At 47.5% G+C, this 22,227-nt stretch overlaps 2 protein-coding genes, 1 long non-coding RNA gene and 2 other non-coding genes across 7 annotated transcripts in view; 1 reads left to right on the top strand and 4 right to left on the bottom strand.

Annotated features, from left to right (window-relative positions):
* The window catches only part of GTF2F2 (general transcription factor IIF subunit 2), a 95,655-nt gene extending 94,300 nt beyond the window's left edge, over positions 1–1,355 (top strand). For both annotated transcript variants that reach the window (XM_065644868.1, XM_065644875.1), the window contains one exon: positions 460–1,355. In XM_065644868.1, coding sequence (XP_065500940.1) covers positions 460–579 — 120 coding nt within the window. In that variant the 3' untranslated portion in view covers positions 580–1,355. The remainder of the gene's footprint in view (positions 1–459) is intronic.
* Positions 1,356–5,565: 4,210 nt separating this feature from the next.
* On the bottom strand, positions 5,566–11,085 carry LOC135993781 (uncharacterized). 2 transcript variants are annotated; one of them, XR_010606917.1, is made up of 4 exons: positions 10,856–11,085; positions 7,524–8,038; positions 6,724–6,846; positions 5,566–6,099 (listed from the first exon to the last, which is right to left on the bottom strand). It is a non-coding gene; the product is annotated as an uncharacterized LOC135993781 (long non-coding RNA). The 2 variants fall into 2 exon arrangements; XR_010606916.1 differs by having other exon boundaries at positions 7,524–11,085.
* On the bottom strand, positions 10,964–11,099 carry LOC135984641 (small nucleolar RNA SNORA31). The gene has a single exon (XR_010605686.1). It is a non-coding gene; the product is annotated as a small nucleolar RNA SNORA31 (small nucleolar RNA).
* A 717-nt stretch (positions 11,100–11,816) lies between these two features.
* TPT1 (tumor protein, translationally-controlled 1) lies at positions 11,817–16,038 on the bottom strand. Its single transcript, XM_065650657.1, has 6 exons — positions 15,923–16,038; positions 15,507–15,580; positions 14,911–15,101; positions 14,089–14,194; positions 13,481–13,597; positions 11,817–12,045 (listed from the first exon to the last, which is right to left on the bottom strand). Exons 1-6 carry the CDS (start codon positions 15,948–15,950, stop codon positions 12,043–12,045), a joined length of 519 nt encoding a protein of 172 aa, XP_065506729.1. The 5' UTR covers positions 15,951–16,038; the 3' UTR covers positions 11,817–12,042.
* Positions 12,111–12,240, bottom strand: LOC135984640 (small nucleolar RNA SNORA31). The gene has a single exon (XR_010605685.1). It is a non-coding gene; the product is annotated as a small nucleolar RNA SNORA31 (small nucleolar RNA).
* Positions 16,039–22,227: the final 6,189 nt, after the last annotated feature.

Consider the following 22,227-nt stretch of genomic DNA (forward strand, 5'->3'; position numbering starts at 1 on the left):
GGGAGGTTCAGGTTGGACATTAGGAAAAGGTTCTTCCCCCAGAGGGTGGTGGACACTGGAACAGGCTCCCCAGGGAGGTGTCACGGCCCCAAGTCTGACAGTGTTCAAGAAGAGACTGGACAACACCCTCAGACACATGGTGTGACCTGTGGGGTTGTCCTGTGCAGGGACAGGAGTTGGACTCGATGATCCTTGTGGGTCCCTTCCAACTCAGGACATTCTATGATTCTATAATCCCTGGGGCTTGCACTGGGCATCACACCCAGGCTGCTCTAATCCCTCTTGGTGCCTGGGGTTGGTGTCTATCACAGAGTTGTTATCACACAAATGAGTGCCGATCAGCCAACATTTCTGTCCACCGAGTTGTGTTTATGAACCAAGTGGATGTGACTGAGCAGATCATGTGACGTTGTGTGGAAATCACCTGCCTATATAATTTGAATTTTTGTTTCCTTTCAGATATACTTGAAAGAAATTTTGAGAGAAATAGGCATCTACAACGTGAAGGGGACTCACAAAAACACATGGGAGCTGAAGCCAGAATACAGACACTACCAAGGAGAAGAAAAGAGTGATTAACAAAAGTCTTTACGAAGAGAGAATTAGAGTGACTGCACTGAGGGGACCGTGGTGGGTTTACAGCCAGGACTGAGCATAGCGCAATTCTGCAAGATTAAAGCTAAATTAAAAGAGCTTCATACGTTGTAACTTTCTGTAGCTTCATTTTTTTTTCCAATTAATATTTCTTGTACATTTCTATAAGTGTTTTGTCTTTTGACAGGAAAAAATATTTATAGAATAAACTGGTATTAGATTTATCAGAAATCTATTGAGTTTCTAATCTTTTTGTTGATGGCTTTGTGGCTTTCCCAAGCCTCGATGACTTTGAAGGAAAACTTGTCCTAGAGAAACCCGTAACTTTGTGGTTTCACATTCCAGTAGGACCGGGTTAATTCCCCCACTTCTGCTGGGATCTGTCAGGGCTTTGCCTGGAGGGCTGAAAAGATGCACAACAATTTGTGCAGTAGTTGGGTGGAACGGACATGATGCTCCCTTTAGGATCAGGTTTTAGGAGAAAAAGCCACAACCACGGTGCTCATCACAGTCCTTAGGCTCCATGGGAACAAATCATCACAGTTAAAAAAAACCCGAAATCGAAGGCAGTTTGATACACAGGTCATTGGAAAGATGACGATCCCCTCCAGGTGATTACTGAGAAAAAAATGAAACGTCTGGCTATTAGGTACATCAAGGAATAGATTTATCTTTTGCTTGTTCTGTTTTGGGGGTTTTTTTATGATGTTACCTATGTTTTCTGTTTAAGCATACCAATAAAAACATTATTTTAATTTTTACCATGCAATGTTCTACATTATTGACTGAACACATGTTGTGATTTAGATAGCATGAGTATCAAGGGTTTTTTTCAAACTGTGTTTTTATTGCTGTCTTTGCTACTGGGTATCCTTGTGTTTGGAGGAGATCGCTTAATGTATCTGTGTCTCTGTTGCCCTATTTTTGAAATGCACATTGCAATGGTTGTCTATTCAGCATCCTTTTTGTGGGGAGCATGAAGGGAGATGGGACAGGACTATTTAAATATATTCTCAAAGTTTTTATGTTAAAAAATAACAAAGAAAACAGAGGGGGAAAAAACTCATTAGTATACCTGTAAATGAACCGGAAGGTTAGATTTTTATAGCACAACTTTCACATTCCCTCAGGCCCTTCAGATGTGTGCATCACTTCTGCACATAGTAGTAAAATAATGGGTCTGTGTGAAAAGCAAACATTCCATTATCGGTCCACTTGGAAGCAATGAAAGGTTCGGATGGGGGTCAGATGCCTTCCGAAGTTTGTAAAACAACTCTGACCCCCTGTGCGTAAGTCACACATTTTAATTTTGCTCAATTAATTTTTTTCTGTAATTGTTTGTGAAAGCATCTTTCTACAGATGTGCTTCCTGCTGATGCTCAGCTTTCCGTGGCATGAAGCGTCCAGTTCCTAGATGGACTGCCAAGACTTTTTGAAAAGCAGATCACATTCCAGGGATGTGTGTGCACTTTCATAAATATCACCATTGACTCCCGTTTTCTCAGGCTCTGTGAGTGACACCCAGCTTGCTGACGGCTACAGGAGATATCCGAGGATGCCAAGAGGAACCCAGGATGTCAGCCTTCATGTCCTGCCTATGGTACATGCTGTGCTCCCCAGCAATAGCCAGAGCCTGCACACACTGCTGTCCTCGTGCTGTTCGAGTCCTCCAGGGACTTGCATTTGCAAGTGTGTAGGAGAACTCCAGTTTTCGCATGAGCCGGGCTCCTCCGCTGCATTCGCATCCTGTTTGAGCAGCTGAGGTACCTGGAAAGTCTAGGTCAGCTTCTCCCTTGTGTTGCTCCTCACGTGGTCTTCTAAAACCATGCAGGAGAATGCCATGTATTTAGGAGTGTTGTATTCGGTGCCACAAGTAAAAATGACTGTGGCATTTCAGAGAGATAATGTTACCTTCAGTGCGAGCCCCAGCAGGATTAGCTTAGCAGGAAGGTATTTTGGATCTGCTTGTATTTTTGGTTTTGTGTGAGTATACTGCTTCACAATTTGTCTTCAGTTGAGAGGGACCTAATCAGCCAGCATGAAATGCCAGAAGATCTAAGTAAAGTAGGTATTTTATTGATCTCAGAGTGTCTTTGGACAGGGTAAATAGGTTCTACTTAGGAGTGAAGGAAAGCATACCAAGCACACCGTTTTTTTACGGGTTTTGTTTTTTACAAAAAACCTGATCTTTATGGGCAACATTAAAAACATGGAAAGTGCCAGAAATAAATGAACAGTGGAGTTTTCAACCAACGAGCAACAAAAAGGTTGAGGAAAGCCAAGGTGCCCTGGTTCACTTGCAGCCTCTGAAGCAGCGCCAGTTTTCAAGGTAAAATAGGGAACGGGGCAGTGAAGAAATTCCATTTCAAAAAAGGAACTAGGAAACACTACGCCAGGATCAAACAAGAAAATATATCCAGTGGACAGTCCAGAGCCCAGGCAGCTTGTGAAGCGCTTTTTTACCTGCTTCCTGCATGATTCTGAAGGCTTTCTGGCTTGTTAGGGTGCAACTGGAACTTTAACCCCAAGATCAGCCACAAAATGCACGTGGTCTGAGAGTCAAGAACAATGAGCCCACAGAGGTGATGACCAAGAGGATGAGCTCACCTGTGCCAGCACCAGGACCTGTGTTGGGCATTCAGGGGCTCTGCTGGCTCCTGCCTGGTGGCAGCACACGGGGAAGATGGAGGTGGAGTTGTTAGGTGCCGCTGGCAGGTCACATCCAGCCTGCAGCCAAGCCACGGGGCCGTGCAGCCCATCCCACCCTAGAGGCAGAAGCATCTGGGGTAGACATGCTGCTACGGGCCCCACGTTCTCCCTTCTGCAGTAACTCAAGGCACCGTGGGACCAGTCTAACTTCATGTGAGGCTGTGATAATGATTCAGCGTTCGGGGCAACGTCATTTGGATCCAGCACATAACAACCAGCAAAAAAATATCCAGCTCTGCTCCACTTGTTCATAGAACATAGAATGTCCTGAGTTGGAAGGGACCCACAAGGATCATCGAGTCCAACTCCTGCCCCTGCACAGGACATTCCCAAAATTCCCACCATGTGTCTGAGAGCGTTGTCAAATCGTTTCTTGAACACTGTCAGGCCTGGGGCCGTGACACCTCCCTGGGGAGCCTGTTCCAGTGTCCACCACACTCTGGGGGAAGAACCTTTTCCTAATGTCCAACTTAAACCTCCCCGGCACACCTTCCTGCTATTCCCTCAGCGTATTCTGTAGAGGGACCTTACAGAAGTGCTGTTATCAGGATTGCCATCTGTCGAAGCAGAGGAGGAGGCTTGTAGGTGTTCAAGTCTGATTCCCCAGCTCCCACGTTTGGATTAATTTAAACTCTGAACTCACAGCAGTGCTGAACACCGACTCCCTGCTGGTCTTCCCATGTGCTGCTACCTCTGCTCGCTGCTGAATTCTGCTCATGCAGATGTTGTTGCATATTAGTGGCTGAAACATTGGTTCACGAGCGAGTCCCACAGGCGCGAGCAGAAGTATCAATGTGCTAAATGCCATTAAATGAGATTAAGCACCTGTCTAGCATTACTCCTTCTGAATGACTAGTTCTTTAAGACAGGAGAAATGTCATAGTAAGCCCATGTGGTACCAGCATGGACCTGAGCTGATGTGAGGCCGATGTAGCTGCCCCAGTAGAGAAATCCCCGTTCCAGTGGGCTGGGAACATAGAATAGTTTTGTTTGGAAGAGATCCTCAGGATCATCAAGTCCAAACCATAACCTAACCTAACTCTGCCATTAAACCATGTCCCTAAGAACCTCGTCTAAATGCCTTTTAAACACTTCCAGGGATGGTGACTCCACCACTTCCCTGGGCAGCCTGTTCCAATGCCTGACAACCCTACCCATGAATAAATGTTTCCTAATATCCAACCTAAACCTCCACTGGTGCAACTTGAGGCCATTTCCTCTTGTCCTATCAGTTGCTACTTGGGAGAAGAGACCAACACCTTCCATGCACCAACCTCCTTTCATGTAGTTGCAGACAGCGATCAGGTCTCCCCTCAGCCTCCTTTTCTCCAGGCTGAACAGCCCCAGTTCCTCAGATGAGAAGCAGGTGAGAATGTGCGTTCCTGGTGCCTGCCACTGCTGCCTGGGGAAGGGCCATGGATTTGAACCCAGCATGGGACAGGCTGGTCCCAGTGCTGCCGTGCTCCCCTCTGCACCAGCTCACAGCTCCAACCATCCTCCACCACCCTGGCTGCAGTCAGCCTGGAGGCTGCTGGTGGAACAGGCAGGGTAGCGTGAGGAACAGGAGCAGGAAGCACAGAGTGTGAACACGAGCTGCGGGCTGGCAGGACATGACGTGGCTGTGAGACCTCTGCTGCTGACACCATGTCTTCAACACAAAGCTCGGGGTGGGATTTGAGCTCACTAGCTGCTGCAGTCCCAGTAGATGCTCCCCAAGTCATCCATGCTTCCAGTCAGCTACACATTGTCTCCACCAGCTGCTTGGAGTTGGCTCCAGCTGAACATACCTCCTGCGTGTGTCAGCTGTGCCCACCCACGTTCACATACCCCTATAGTGAGGATGGCATTTTCATTAGTCACTGCATTTATTGACTCCTAACGAATCATTTTTCTCACTAACGCAGTATCAGGGCTGAGCCACTGCTCCAGGCTCACCTAGAAGACAGCTCTGCTGCTTCAGCTTTTCGAAGAGCTGCGGCTGGGTACAACCTGCCCTGTTTCTCATACGGGTAGCAGGATTGGAAGGCTCCTTCTTGGCTCTCCTAAGTGAGACCATGTGTGGCTACCAGGCTGCAGGGTCAGCCTTCCTCATGGAGTGCTTAATTATTTGCACGAGGATGACAAACAGGAAAGATCAAACAATGGCCCTTTCCAGCAGAGCTCAGCAGCCAGTGCTGCAGCAGTGTCTTAAAGTTCACATCTCTCTTCTGGCTTAAGAAGGTCAAACTCTTCCACCTTCTTTTCTCATAAAGCACACACAAAAAATTTGAGTTAATTTTATTTTGGAATAAGGAATTGATAAATACCTTTGGCTGGGAAACATGGGGCACCTGTAAACCAAAGGCATCAGCAAACACAGGTGCCATTAAGCACCACTTCGGCAAATCACACCCAGGGCTTGTGTGAGATTCAAGCACCAGCAGCTGAACTTAGAGTGACCCAGTTCTCCTGCCCGCTCAGCAAACCTCAGCGCAGGGAGCTGCGCGGTGCTGGTCCCAGCAGCACCTCAGCCAAAAGGCGTTCCTTGGAGAAGCACAGCCATCCAAGAGGGGCTTTCTGCTCCTGATGGCCTTGCACAGGAGTTTGGGCTTTTGCAGCCAGCATGTCTGCAACTACAGGCGAATCAATAAGGAAAGGGAGAAGCCGCAGTAGTTGGATTTCAGTCTTGAAAAGAAGAGCATGACTGTCTTTTCTGCTCTGTTCCATTAACCAGCTTTACCTCTGGAGCTCATTCTTGAGAGTGGGATTTCCACAGAGACCTGAGCATCTCCAGGAGGCAGGGAAGGCTTTCGGCAGCTGTAAGATGAATAAGTATTGAGCACGAGAGGAATAAGCCAGGACAAAGGCCTGATAAAAAGCAATGAAGGAAATTACGGAAAAATCCTTCCTCAGCAATCTGGGCCTACGCCTGCACTCATCCAGCTGCACCACTGGTCTGTATCGGGAGGGCTGACAGCACTGGGGGAGCAAAATGAGACCCACCTGCTCTGGGCTTCACACCTCTAATTTAAGTTGGGGTGGTGTTGTTTTTCAGGGTGTGTTTTGTTGTTGTTTTGGCTTTGGTTTTTTTGTTTTTTAATTTCCAAAGCCTCACATAAAACCCAGTGAGGAATCCTGAAAAGCCTCACTCCACCACCCAGCCAAGCCCAGCCCTGGGAAGAGGCTATTTATACTCCAGTGACTGGAGAGGCTGCAAGCAGCAATGGCTGCATCTCTCTCACCCCCAGACATGAGATTTTCCTTCTGCATGTCCTTCCTAAAGCTGCCTGGCCTGCAGTAAGCATGGCAGCGATGAACACAAACCCTTTCTACTTGTGTGCAGCTGCCATCTTGCCCATTCGGATTAAAAATCAGGGGAGTTTATAGGGGCCAAAGCACTCTTAGCCCCACCAACCCCCTTGAACACATTTTTGTGGGTACCTTGCCCAAGCACCATCAGCTGCAGGCACTTCCACGGCTGCAGCCACCACACGCCCGCAGAGAACTCATCCCTCCCTGTCTCAACCAGAGGGTCCAAGGGTGCCGGCACAGGTGCAGAAACAGCTGTAGGTAGAGGAGACGAAGCTCAGCCCTTGAACCAGACTATTCCAGCAGCACCAGTGGGGCTTTGCTGGCTGAGCATCCACAGTGAGCAGGGAGGGAGCAACCAGCTTTACATGACCTTTCCTCAGCTACTCTTATCACAAAGAATTTGGGAAGCTAATCCTTAAATCCCTCCTGGGCATGTAATTTTTTGGACATGCCCTATTAAAAAAAAAAATCAAACAGCTGCATTGCTTTGGCAGGGCTGCCAGCACACCCATACCTTGCATACAATGGCACGAAAGGGGGCTGCTCTCCGAAATGCCAGCAGTGCTCCCACCCGCTGCTGCTGGTCACACATGGGGAGGTGAATCCCAGTTGTTGGCCCCCAGAGCAACAGGAGGGCTACAGAAAAATCATTGCTTTGCGTTTTTCTCACCATGCTCAGCCACTACCTCATTGGCAAGGTTGGTATCACACACCAAAACAGTCTGAACAGGCATAGTAGGGCGTTGTGCTTCTTTTTGCCAGAAGCGGAAGGGGATGAATGCAACTCTAATGGCTCAAAACACCCAGCAGCTACAAGCATCCTCAACATCCTACCACACTCCAGCAGAACACACTTCCAAGGTCACCAGCATTTGCTGGCACCCAAAAAAAGCTCCCCCAGGCCCCCAACCCTGGTCAGAGCCACTTACTTGACTGTGATCTTTGCACAACAACTTCCAGCTGCAGCTTCAGCCAAAATGCAGCCAAGGTGCAGGGACCACAGACCAGCACAGTTGTGCTCCAGGAAATGCATTTGGGGCTGTTTATGGCAAATACCTCCAGGCTTGGTAAGGTCTTTTTTCCTCCCACTGAGATATTCATCTCTGAGCTAAATGAACATGGTGTTAATGGCTGCTGTCCTGCCCTGGGCTGGTGGTGACACAGATTTCTTTGCTGGCTGGTGCAGGGCGAAACGTCCCAGTTTACAATGGCAGCTGCATCCCAGGGAAGCGGCTGCAGAGCTGAAGTGCAGCCGCAGGTCTCCAGGAGCGGAGGGAGACACCTTGCCTGCTCCAAGGCAGCAGCAGTGTGTGAAAAAGCAGAGGTATCTTGATGCAGATACTATTGTTGTTTAATAAAAACATCCTCCCTAGATGGCTGTGGCTGAAAACACCACCAGGACTGCAGCTGGCTGGCCTGAGCCAGCTCAACAGTCAGAGACTTGCTAAGGGAAGGAAGCAAATTGCAGCTTTTAAAATTTTTTTTCTACATATTTAAAAAAAAAAATTTTACTCCTCAGAAAACAAGCATGCCATAAGCTTATGAAAAGTCCCTCCTGGCACTGAACTAAACCACATTAAAAAAAAAAAACACACAAAAAAACCCCCAAAAACAACAAAACCAAAACCCACCCCAAAAAAACACAACCAACCAACCACAAACAAAACAAACCCAGCTCTTTTCCCCTACATCCATTTAAAGTTTTCCCTTCACAGCTTCTCCCTCCTTGTGCTGAAGCTGCGGGCTGCACAAGGCCCCAGCACCCACCCTCTGCCCACACTGAGGACAAAGCCAAGGGATGGAGCGGGCTGGCTCGCCTGGGTACCTAAGAGGGGGTAAAGGGGGCATCCAGCTCCCATGGCCCCACCAGCACCTCTCCCAGCACACCGGACATGCCCTCTGCTGCATGAACATCCCTGAGCCTGCACCCCTTCTCCTCAAAGCAGGTGGCAAGGAGCAACAAGCTGCTGCAGCAGCGTTTGGATGTTAACATGGTCACTGCCCTGTGGGAGGTGGGATTTTTTGCCAGCACTTAGCTGAACCCCTCCTTGCACACAGGCCATGAGCTGGAGATGCTGTGAGGGTGCTTTGAGGCAGGGCAGGGGGGAAGAGGGGATTTGTAGATGGGGCAAGACCCAGCTGGGGCAGCAAAACAGTCAGACAAAGAGGGGGCACTGAGGGGAGAGGTGGGGTGGGCGGCTGAAAGGCCAAGGGGACCACAGGACACGTTCCCAGCACAGTAGCTGCTTCCTCCAGCCCCAAGACATCACTCCCTTAACCATAAAAGTAGGAAACTAGGAAGGGTGCGTTTTTTTCTTCTCTTTGTAAGCAGACTTCCTTCTCCTGCCAGCAGCTGGCTCAGCTCATGGAGGGTGCAGTAGCAGCCTCCTGAGGCCAGGACAAAGAAAAGGTTTCTACCCAGCCACTTAACTCACTCTGGGAGGCTCCACAAAAAAAGCTATTTGGATCCTTCCCAGCTCCACAGCCCCTCCAGCCACAGAAAATTTCTTCCCAGGAACATGAGATACAAGCCTGATAAGCACATTTTAAAACAAGGGGTGTAGGTTTTAAAGTTGTCCTTCAGTTAGGGCTGTGATTAAGCAGCACCAGGGTAATTTATTATTATGGGGACTTTTTATCAATTTATTAACTGCAGAGCTGTAGCATTACAGGAGCATGAAGCTTTGCCTTCTCAAATCACTTCAGCTTCTCAGCCCCAGAAAACAGCTGCTTGAAATGAAGAGGGGGGCAGAAGAAGAGGAATTGGGTTACAAGGAAATGCACTGACTTCATTTCCAACTCAGAGTTGCATCACAGACTGTTGACAAGCCCATTTACCAGCCACGGGCCTCCCACTTCACAACACGTAGCAACTCCCAGTGCAAGGAGGTGGACCCCGGCTTCCCCTCGCCCTGCCTCCTCTGCAGGCAGCTATGCCAGCAGCATGGTTATGACTGCTCCTTGTCACCACCACGGTCCTTCCCTGCCACCAAGTGTGGTTTAACCTCTCCTCCCTGGTGCCTGGCAGGCTGGACACCGCAGAGCGACAAGACTTGCTGTTTTTCCTGAGAAGCTACAGGCAGCAATGCCTTTCTGGGAAGCAAGGTGCAGCCAGCAGCAAAACCACTTCTCCTGCAGCTCACTGGACAGATGAACAGAACAAAATCCTGCATCTCAGGAGTCACTGAACTGGTACTTTCCAACAGGCTGAAGGGAGACTTCCCAGAGGCTCTGCCATACAGAAAACCATAAAAGACTCATAGGAGCATGTAACCCACTGGTTAGGCATGTTTGCACCAAATAAATATCCCAATTAGCCTGGAGTACAGACAGGAAGGCACACCATTTGCCCTAAGCCATTCAACCCAACAGCAAGGCTATGCTCATCATGCTTTTAAGCACCTGCTTTTCAAAGCAGCACCTCATCATCTGTACCCAGCTGCCACACAGCAATTTGCTCCAGGCCTGTGCCCAGGGTTCCAACCCCAGCATAATTAGCCAGGCAGGGGAACAGCTGCTTTCATTCATTCCCACATCCCAGCTCCACTCAGTTTTAAACACTGACTCACTGGAAGCAGGAGCTGGAGGTATTAGGGGCTACACAGCCATGTAAGCACTGTCCTGTCCACACTAGACTTATTCCACCAAGAAGCACAAAAGTCTCAAACTAAGTGCTTATTCACCCCTTCCTTCAAGGCTCCTAGTTTTTTAAAAAGATGCAACAGGAAGGGTAGAGAACATCCTCACCTGGCCCCATTAAACAAATCCTCTGTAGGAAAGCAAAAGCTGTCTCGCACAGATTTTGAGACTTTGAACTTGTCTCCTCATCTTTCAGCCCCCTTGGATGAAGGCAGAGGAGCATTGATTTACATTGCTCAGATTACACCAAAATTGAACCTCAGCCAGAAGCGCAGCTGGCCTGAGACCCTTTCTTGGGAAAGCTAGAAAAAAAAAAAGTAAATGAAGTTCCCACAGAACTAAAACTGCGTGTGTTTAAACCAGACACATACCTCCAAGATAACTAGAGCACACTCTACTCCCACCTCCACAGACGGTATCTCACTCCTCCCAAGCCCACTGCTGCTCCTATCTTACCCCTGCAGAAACCTGCCTTCTCCTCAGCCTGCCAGCACCAGGGGCCAAAACCTGACACAAGACAAAGATGCCAAGACTCTGCTGAAGTGTGGGCCAGAGGCCTCACAGATCAAACAACAGCTGGTCAGCAGGGAACTCCCCCTTTCAAGCACCTCAACTTCTGTACCTGTAACAATTAATGATTTGCAGATCAAGGCAACATCCCTGGTCAGGCACAATCATGCTGTCAGCAGCAACAAAAAACCCCTTCCCCCAGCTGGGGCTCTGTGAAAATGTTTGTGTTCCTTTATTCAATCCAGACTGCCACAAGGTCAGGCAGGTAGAAAGCGCAAGGAACCTGTTACTGTTGCATCTCAGCAAGAACCAGAGAAGCAACGGCCATTTGCTCCAGGTCTGTCAAACAGATGCATTTCCTAAGGAGAGACTCACTAGGAACAGAAGTTACAAATGCGCAGGTAAGTCTCAAGCCCAGAAACGCACCTACTTTGTAATAAGCCCAGGACAGGGCTGGGCCAGTCTGACAGTTCCCACACCAAGCAGAAGGCAAGTACAGAAAAAAAACACAAACACCTGTAACTTGACTGAATTCTAGTTAATCTGCTCCTGAATAGCTGTCAGAGCCCGTACCACAGCCAGGCTGCGCTGGAAAACCTGGTGCTTATAACCCCACCCCACAATGTTCCCACTACCTGGGTTCAGATTGGAGCTTCAGTCTAACATCAGCACTCTTCCATCCTCCTACCTTAATCTTGAAGTCCTACTACAACTGAAGACAGACCCAAGTATATGCACCTGACAAAATCTTGATTAGCACATAGTCCATTCTGTTGCATTTTTATTAATTTTGGTATCTTCCAGAGATAGAAGCCTCTGTGCAATCAAAAAAAATGAAGGTCCACTCCACTACGATGACATTTCTTGAGCTTTGCCTTATTCCCTTAGCCTGCTCTTGTACTCCAATGCCACCAGTAGAAACTGTGCAAGGTCTGTCTGGAGAAAGTCAACCGTACTGCACTAGGATCAAGCTATACTACTGACACTACCAAATCCTTGGACAAACATCTTGCTGCAACCTCTCCTGCAAGTCACCCTAAGAAACACACTGGACCAAAAGGCATCACCTAGAATGGGTTTAAATGAGTTTTATTTTAGACAATCTACATGACAGATGTTTGGATTTTTTTTTCTTATTTTAAAACAATGCCTCCACTCCAAATCAGGGTCAAAATAAGTGAATAAAGCTCAAGATGACATCAGTCCAGTTGTTAGACATTGCCAATTCCTGGTGTTGTGCCGATGAAGAAGAAACAGCAGCCAGCTATGAAGACAGGTGATCCAAAACCATATTGTTTGTTACTGAAACAAGAGTAACAAGTGTTAGTTCAAGGTCATAACAGTCAGGGTAAGTTTCTGTGACCTATTTGTGTATTCCCTAATTCAATCTGAGCTGCCACAGTCAGGCAGGCAGAAAGCGCAAGGAAGTTATTTTTGCATCTTAGTGCAAACCAGAGAGCAACAGGACAAGTGCTCATGGTCTATCAGAGGATGCTGAGCATTTCTACAATGAGAGCAACTGCCAACAGCTGCTGAGCAAGCCAGAGAAGTCACTCATTCACACCCTTTCTGATTGACACACCAAGTTTCAGATGTCCTCTCAAATAAGAGCATGACCTAAGCAAGTACTAAAACTTACAAGGTACATGCTGGCTCTTAGAAGAGCTGTATCAAGAAGCTCAAAGGTTTTTTTTTAACTCAGTGGAACAACTCGCTATTCTTTTACCCCATCTCTAAGTAGGTGGGGTTGTCTGCGTTACACACCCAAAGGTTTGCTCAAGGAGGGGAGAGGCACACAAGCTTCTGTTCAGAAGAGGTACCTTCCAGATCTCTTCTAGGGTCCAGGACAGACATCACCCTCCCATCAAGCTGCAGGAGGTGGTGTGTCTGGGCCAACAGAAGTGTTCTTCTAGCTGGGCTACTGCTCCACACTAGAAGCTGTTGCATCTTTACATGACTTACATACCAGAAAGGCTGTAAAAGGCTCTACAGATAAATTTAGCTGGCTATAAACACACTTCCTAAGTCTAAAATGACTGAGCAAAGCAATTGGTGATCCCACACTACTAGTCCGCAGTGAATTCCACAGCACTCAGAACAAGCCAAAAAAATGCAAGTGTTGGGATCCAAAGACTGTTTTGTTGCAGCCACATTCCAATTCAGTGTAAGGAACAAGAAAGCAGATCACAGGAACTGCCTCAGCTCAGGCAGTTGGAGATTCCAGACAGAACAAGGTTAAGTACTCAGTCAAGTATTACCATGTTCCCAAATTTAGGGCAATACAACAGATGATTCTTGCATAACAAAATAACAGCATCAGATTAAGTGAGAGATGAAATGTGACCATGTAAGGCACTTCATAATTAACCACCACAAGAGGGATGCAAAATAGAAATGCTCCATTGCAGAGGACATAATTTTTAATCTTTTACTTTAAAACCATTACCAATTACACATATCTCACCAAGGCAATTCCTACTGCATTTCTTAGCCATTAAGTCACCAATGAGTCATTGCAGTGAAGCTACGTCCCCTTTGAGTATGATTCAATAGTACACAAAGGAAGTTTCACACACTTTGTATAATACAAAGCAGCAATTAGGTCATACATGAATTTCAAGTTTTTAAACTGGCAGTTACTGCTCAACTTTAACAGGGAGATGACAGAACAAGCAATGCACTGAAAGAGCTGATCATGCAAGTTACATGTGGTCATCCTATTCAGGTCAATACTTACACATTTCTCAATTTCTAAGCCATCCTTAAAGAAAATCATATATGGGGTCACACCATCCTCACGGAAATCCAGGAGAGCCACCATACCATCTGGATTCATGTTCTCTCCTACAAAGAACTTCAGAGAAACACATTACTGAGGCATTTAATGAGTCACAACAAGGGGAAAGTGCTTTTTATACAAGCAAGCTATAACCTCTACTAGTTCAGTTTAAAGGTCTCCCTGACCAGCTGCAGGGATTTTGCTTTGTGCATCTTCTCTATTTTAGTACCACATAATTTTACCACACTGTTACAAACAGCAGAGTAAGACACAGCAGGGGTCAAAATGATCCACCTTTCAAGTTTTTAACTTCAGTTTCTAGATGACAATAACTGCAAATGTAGTTAATGACAAGTGTTGTAAGCTGAAATGAGATCACCAAACGCTTATGAGTCTTTCCCTGTTTCTCCTCTCTGACTTCCAAAGCCCCTAATACTCTCAGAAGGATAACTCAGATGTCCTCACAACAGGAGCCCCCAAAACTCTCCACAGGCTAGTTCAGCAGATGAAGCAACTGCAGTTTGTATCACTGCAATACTGCTATATGACTACTTAAGTTTCATTACCTGGTAGTTTTTGAAGTTGGCAAGGATGTGTTTGATTTGTTCTGCAGCCCCTGTCATGAAAGGCTTTACTCTCTCTGGCTTGTGTTCCTCAAGTCTGGCTTTGATTCTGGAAGGAAAAAAAAAAAAGAGCTCTGAAAACACATTCTAGCCTAATAACTTCACTGTGAAGCATCAAATCATAGCAGAAAGAGTTACTGGCAGTCAAACTGTTAGATTTTGCTGCTTTTCCCTCTCTCCCACTCAAAGACCCCAAATTTTAACTTTATTTTGCTAGTGAGCTAGCAGAACAGTGTCTGCCACTCATATCAAACTCATTTTACTTCTAGTCAAGCCATTTCCACAGCACCAAGAGCATCAGCACTTCATCATCGATAAAGTGTTTTCACCTTTAATGTCAACCCACTAAGCACCGAGCAACACAAATCATACCTTGACCTGACAAAAAGTTCCACTCACACACATTATATTTGGACATTTAAACTATCACATTAGAAAAGCTACCTGAAGCTTGCTTTACCACCCCATCCCCTCCCCCATTAATGTTTGGCATACAGGAAGACAAAAGAAAACATCAAGGCTACAAATATCCAGAGCACGTGATCAGGTCCTCTACCACAGCCAAGATAAACTTAGATATTCCAGTATCAATTCTTTAGAGCTCCAGTTTTGCCAAGTATTAAGATGTTATTGAAGTTCACCAGCAGTTTGGCACCTGCATCAGAACTAACATCTACTAGGAATAAAGTTCGACAATGTTTTTAAAATCTCAACGACCTAACAATTCTGCCATCTCATTTAAAGAATAACCCAACCAACACTTACGCTTTCATGTAGTCCTTGATGTACTTCTTGTAAGATTCTTTTGTAAAGCTGGTTTCCTGAAGATGGTGGTTTATTACTATATCAACACCAGTTATGACCGTGGCTTCTGTTCCATCTCCCTCAGGACCTTCAGCAGAGGCATTGCCACCAATTAGAGAGTCATCAATTTGACCCTCTGTCCTGGTGACCATCTAGATTTAGAGACATCAAAAAACTTAACTGCTCTGCAAAAATTTTAATGCTACCGCTCTTACACATCTATGACCTGACAGCAGGGCATGATTTCAGAGCCACAGTTCAGTGCAACAAATCAGACCGCAGCCCAAGCACAAGTTTCTTAAGCCAGGCTTTTCTCCCAACACCTGACCAAAGCTCCGTTACACCAGCACCACGCTCCAGCTTGGCTATCCCAGGCCCTCACACACCACCTGCAGCAGCACCGGGCCGTGGTGGGTCCCCCGTCCTCTGGGACCCCTCGCAGGGCAGCCAGCCCCCTCTCCCCACGCCCTGCCCCCGCCACGGGCCCGACCCTGCGTCACCGCAGCGAGGCCCGCCTGCCTCCCTCCACCCTCCCCCGGGGCGGGCAGGCCACTCACCTTCCCCTCCACTTCCAGGCACAGGCCGTTCGCCACCTCCCGGATCTTGTAGATGTCCGAGAACATCTCGTCCTCTGCGGGGGAACGGACACACACAGGCGGGCGCCGCCGCCTCAGCCTCCGCCTTTCGCCTCCCCGCGCCCGGCCCGCAGCCACCCTTCCCCGGCCGCGCTCCGCTCCGGGTTCCCATCACCGCCACCCCCGGGCCCGGCGCTGCAGCCCAGGCCCCGCGGCCTCTGCCCGGGCGGACCGTGCCCCCCCCGTCCCCCCCCCGCCCGCACTGCGCATGCGCGGCGCCGCCAGGCCCCGCGCCCGAGCCCAGGCCGCGCCAGCCGCTTCCTTCGACCCAGCAACCGCTTCCCCCGCGCCCCTCCCCGCCGCGACGCCCTCCCCCGCGTCCCGCCGCACGCCCTTACGGCTGATGCAGTCCCGGTAGATGATCATGGCGGCGGCGGCGGGGAGGGCGCGGCGGCGGCGCGGGTCTCTGCGCAGCGACCCGAGAGCGGGCGGGAGCGAGGCGGAAAGGGCCGAGTCAGCGCCGGCCCGAGCTCATATAGCGGGCACGTCCCGGCGCGTCATCGCGCACGCGCGCCCTCCTCCCCCCGCCCACCCGCCCCGCGCGGCGCCCTCGCGCGGCCGTTGGGCGGGAGGCGGTTGGTGACTTGAGGGGGCGGCAGTTCCGAGGCCGTTATGGCGGCGTTTGTGAGGTGGGGGAGGATTCTGCGGCGGCACCGGCTCGCCGCAGGCGCCGGAAGGGGCCTGCCGGCGGGAGGGCGGCGACATGGTGGTGCTGACTAGGCCAGGGACACTGCGGTCGAAGGCCAGCCCTCTTCTCCCTCAGCCGGGCGTGAGGAAGGTCTGTCACCGTGGTGAGCTTTGCTGTGCTTTAGAGTGGCCCCAAGCCTGTCAGTATTCAAGAAGAGACTGGACAACACCCTCAGACACATGGTGTGAACTGTGGGGTTGTCAAATGCAGAGACAGGAGTTGGACTCGATGACCTTTGTGGGTCCCTTCCGACTCAGGACATTCTATGACTCTATAATTCCATAAAGTATGAAAAAATGCTCCCCCAACCCCAAACTGGATAAAAGACTTTCACTTTTATTTATAAATCTGCCCAGCAGCTGGAGCCTTCTTCCTCTTACTGTATGGCTTTTTTTGGTTGTTGTTTGTTTGTTTGTTTTTCACTGACCTGGGCATGAATCTCACACCTCAGCTCTGGCACAAGCTCAGTTTTCAAGGAGAAATGCTCTAAGCCTTTCCCAAGCATCTCAAGGAAGTGCTGCTGCTCATCTCACACCACGGTTGGAGGTGCCACCATGTCATCTGCTGCGCTCACACTATTAACTGCCTGATAATGCGTGTATGGGCTGTCCTGACCACTTCCAGCTGCTGCCTTCTCACCTGCAGGGTGTCTCGCTATGATCTCCATCATCTGTAATGACTGCTGCAATGCTGGTTGTGCTCACTGCTGAGGAGCTCCTGACACCTTGTAAGGGCCCTGACACGTGTTGAACTGTACTGAGTGTTGTGCTTTCTCCAAATAAGGGATATTTTTTAAAAGAGGCAAACAATTAAGAAGCTGACAGACTCTTCCTGTTACTGCTGCCTCAGATAAATTGAGTTGGATATGCTCAGAAACACCACTCCTGTGCATGCAGAAGGACTGACTGAGGCAGGTACATGTTTCTCATTTTTCCAGGTATATTTTTCCACAGTTAAGTGAGACAAAGCGCAGCAGTCAGGGTCAAGATGAAAGGCAGAAGGACAGTGAGGACAGTAATACGTAGGCCTCTTTTTTTCCCCCTTGCACATAACATTTCTGCAGCAGCCTGTCACAGTTGAAATAAATGTAGACATCCCATGAACCCTGATTCTTAGGGGACACTGGCAAAATACCTTCAAAAGACATCAAGGGACCTAAAAAGCTTAATGCTGTTAATGATCCCGACTTCACAGAGACACTAGGGCACAGGATAAAATTCCCTGTCCCTCACCCTCCTCAGGCAGTAAATTACTCATTGCTTTCTTGGTGTGTGCTAGAGGAGGTCACATTTTATCTCCTCCCCTGCTATCCCCTCCTTTGCTCCAGTTGTCAGTGCCCCCTTTTAAATTTTTTTTTCAGATCGTCTAGCTGCTTATGTAATCTAATTAAATTTATAAGTTGTTTTCTGCTGGTTTTCTCTTTCAAGAGTACTGCTGGTATTTCAGGCCTGAAAAAGGGGCTCCCAAAAAGGGAGCTTATCTGTTTTTTCTCGGTGGCATCTGGCCTGATAAAAGATATCCACTCTTTTTACAGACCACAGTGGAAAAAGAGCAACTTACATCTTTAGCAGTGAGTTGAGTGACAGGGGAACATTTGGCTCCTTCTCCATAGTGTAATATGCAGCTAAAAACATCCAGTTAGTAGGTGTGCTTCAATTTGATTTTGTTTTGAAGAGATTGTTCTAGAAAAAGGAATATTTCTGTAGTAGTATTGAAACCTCTTACAAATTCAATGGTTGCCTCAGTTTACTGGAGTCAGGGTAGAAACCCTTAGGCACAACTGCTGAGGGAGATGGACCTTCAGGTAGTGTTGTCATAGAGTTGCAGCTGTGAAATGGGAGATATTATTTTAAAATGTGTTGATTAAATAGGTCAAGGCTCCTGTGTGAACACCAATTTGATTTAGAGTTAAGCTAAATCAATAACAAGTTTTAAAAGCTTTAAATGAGTCTAGTAATGTTGGCATGACAAGGTTTTGCATCCTTTTAGCATCTTTAGTTGCTTTTAAGACTAATTTAAACTCAGAAAACCCTGAATAAACTCCCGGATTAAGTTAGTGATGTTTTAGTTGGTATGGGCTTTGCAAGAAGCACTTCACCAAGTTACTAGTGCTGAAAATGTCCTGTGATGCCACATAAAGATTTAATTATGTCATGTGCCGATACTACGTGATGAACTAGATTAGAAAATGCCCTTTTTTTTTTTTAAGAAAACAGCATAGTTTAAAGAAAACCTTAATGGTCCTCACTTGCTTTCCATGCAGGCAGCCCCTTCAAGCATTTCTCACATCCAGCCAAGGTTAATACATTCCAGAGTGGTAGGTTACAAAGGTGGCCCCTCCACAGCAAGGTCTTTTTAGGTGCTGACTGACATCTAAAATTATGTGACACTTTTTCTGACAGTGCACCTCATCTTCGGAGATGTGTAAATCGCCAAGGACTGATGGAAGTCCTGTATTTTTATAGATGAGGCTTTTAATGTCATTTGATATGACTGTGGTCAACTAATTGTGCCTTGCATTAAAATGGCAGATACTCGCTATTCTTTTTCGAAGTAAACAGTATGTTTTCAGCCCGTTGTGGCAACTCCCATTGAGCTGTGTGAAAAGGGAGGAGATCCTGCCCCCAGCAAAGTCTCCTGCCAGGTGTAGTCAGTGGAAATAAAGGTGAGATGGGGCTGAAGGAAAAGAGGTGAGATTGGGCTGTGAAGTGAGGGATGGGAGCAGTGTGTTCTCCTAACCTTTAAAGAGGCTGTGAAAGTCACATGGTGATGATGTTTTACATAATTTACTGAATGTGGTGGAGAGAGTCCTAAATATATACCTCTCTCCTGGTAAAGATAAACTGAAAAATTAAAGATTAAATGACTGAAGCAAGACCTGACACTGCAGAGAAGCTTGGCAAGGCAGTCTGTGCCCAGTGCCCCTTTCCCTAGCACATCTCCTGGCATGGAGGCTGTTGCATTGAGAGAGAGGATGTGTGATAAGCGTGTGATCTGCTTGTGTCTTCATAAACCTGCCTGGAATTTGGGGCTGAAATGGGAGCTGTGACTTCGTAGCCCCTCATGCCACCTACCCAGATGGAAACTGTACCTCTAACTGATTTTGTTCAAGCTCCTTTTCCAGGGAGTTTCAGGGCTATAAAGATTTGATCTCTAGGTGCTAAACACTTTTTAGGAAGTGACCTCTGAAAACCAGGCTGTCAATTTGACTCTTTCAGGTATGTTTAGGTTATGTTATGTTAGGTTAGGTTAGGTTAGGTTAGCCTTTCAGTCCCTGGCAATCCTTGGAGACTTCTGGATCTCGAGCCAAAATTTGTCATTTAGATCTACATTGGCAGTGTACTAAGCCAGAATCTCAGATGCCAAGATTGGCACTTGAAAGAGTTGAGCTTGGATCATCAGTGTAGCTGTTCAGATATGATCTACTCACAAATAATAGAAGACGTTAGACTGGATTAGATAGATGAAGATATCGGAGACACAGGAATCACTTTTGAGACTGCAAGAAAGTTCTTCAGTTTAGCAACAACCCTGCTGCACTCAGAAGAAACGCAGGTGTTGTTACCCTGACGTTTACAGTATTTAAAATTCTTCCTGTCGTGGCTGGGTCCCTGAAAATCCTCTGCTTCCTTGGCTATACACCCACAGCTCTCTTTTGCTTGATGTCTGGCTGCACTTCTTCAAACAAACAGAGAGGTCACTGCACAGCAACAAAAAGCCTTTTTTCTGTGACTACATGCACCAGTTCAGCTCACCTAAAACCCCACTACTGGGGATGTGTGAGGGTGTCAGTCTGCACTGCAAACTAGTGCATTTTCAGGTGAAAACAGGACTGGAATTGCCAAGATGAGAACTTTGAAGCAAGGTGCTGCCCAAAACTGCAGCCCTATTTTAGATTTAGTGACACATTTGACTAGAAGAACTATGGTAGAAAGGCCAGCTGCTGTCTTGGGTCTGCTACTGTTCAGTGTTTCACTAATATGCTGAATGCTGGAGTTGAGGATGCATTCACTACAGTTGCAAACAAAATTTAGTTGGGAAGGACCACAAATGTATTGGAGATTGAGTTTAGAATTTAAAAATGATCTTGACATTTTGGACAAAATTAGAATTAAAAAATTATCTTGACACATTGGACAAATGGCCTGAATCATCAGAAGGCACTTGGATAAGGCCAGTGAGTCAATGAGCAGCCAAACAAATTTACTAAAGGAAAATCCATCCAGGGCTTTTAAACACAAAGATGCAATACAAGGTTCAGGCAAGCTCTGAGCCACACACTGCTGGAAGCTGAGAAGGTATATGGGGGAAGTGCTGCCTTCTACTGGCCCTGGTCCTCTGTTCTTCCTGAGGCTTCTGCTGCTGGCAAATGCCAAGGGACGCTGAGCTGATACTGCACTCCATATGGCTACTCTGATGTCATGCTCTTGAGTGCAAAGCAGAAAAGGTCAGACACATAACAGAGAACTGGGCAGCAGTTCTACAGAAAAAGATCTGAGGTACTGGTGGATCCAAAGCTGAACCAGAATCCTCTGTCTTACCTGTTTTAGGAAAAGCCCACGCCATTCTGGAATATGTGAGTAGTGATAATATATGTAAGAAAATCCTACTGTCTTAAAAATGTGAGGGGTTGATCTCTGCTCAGTGCTGCTAATACCTCTCCTGGAGCACCAACTCCAGCTTTGGCAATGCACTTTGAAAAGGTATGGACTAATCAGCAAGGGTTCAGAAGAGCAGTGGGAATAAGGAGAGATCTGAAAAACACAGCCTCTGAGTAGGAACAGAAATAATGATTTTGTTCCACCCAGAAAAAATGTCACCAGAGATTTTAATTTCTTTCAGAGGAGAGGAGTAGTCTGTCCACCATGGCCAATTTATGCTAGGAGGAATACGAGTGGTTTATTTTGCTGCAAGAGTGTTTTAGATTAGGCATTGGAAATGCTTTCCAGTACTGTCACAGAATCACAGAATCACAGAATGTTAGGGATTGGAAGGGACCTCAAAGATCATCTAGTCCAATCCCCCTGCCAGAGCAGGAACACCTAGGTGAGGTTACACAGGAAGGCGTCCAGGCGGGTTTTGAATGTCTCCAGGGAAGAAGACTCCACAACCTCCCTGGGCAGCCTGTTCCAGTGTTCCGTCACCCTCACTGAGAAGAAGTTTCTTCTCAAATTTAAGTGGAACCTCTTGTGTTCCAGCTTGAACCCATTACCCCTTGTCCTATCATTGGTTGTCACCGAGAAGAGCCTGGCTCCATCCTCGTGACACCCACCCTTTATATATTTATAAACATTAATGAGGTCACCCCTCAATCTCCTCTTCTCCAAGCTAAAGAGACCCAGCTCCCTCAGCCTTTCCTCATACGGGAGATGCTCCACTCCCTTAATCATCTTTGCTGCCCTGCGCTGGACTCTCTCCAGCAGTTCCCTATCCTTCTTGAACTGAGGGGCCCAGAACTGGACACAGTATTCCAGATGAGGTCTCACCAGGGCAGAGTAGAAGGGAAGCAGAACCTCTCTCAACCTACTAACCACCTCCCTTCTAATACACCCCAGGATGCCATTGGCCTTCTTGGCCGCAAGGGCCCAGTGCTGGCTCATGGTCATCCTGCTGTCCACCAGGACCTCCAGGTCCCTTTCCCCTACACTGCTCTCTAATAGGTCATTCCCCAACCTATACTGGAACCTGGGGTTGTTCCTGCCCAGATGTAAGACTCTACATTTTCCCTTGTTATATTTCATTAAATTTTTCCCCACCCAACTCTCTAGCCTGTCCAGATCTCGCTGGATGGCAGCACAGCCTTCTGGCGTGTCAGCCACTCCTCCCAGGTTGGTATCATCAGCAAACTTGCTGATAATACACTCAATTCCCTCATCCAAGTCATTGATGAATATATTGAATAATACTGGTCCCAGTACTGACCCTTGAGGGACTCCACTAGATACAGGCCTCCAA

This window comes from Caloenas nicobarica, chromosome 1 (genome assembly GCF_036013445.1).
Source record: "Caloenas nicobarica isolate bCalNic1 chromosome 1, bCalNic1.hap1, whole genome shotgun sequence".
Lineage (NCBI taxonomy): Eukaryota > Metazoa > Chordata > Aves > Columbiformes > Columbidae > Caloenas > Caloenas nicobarica.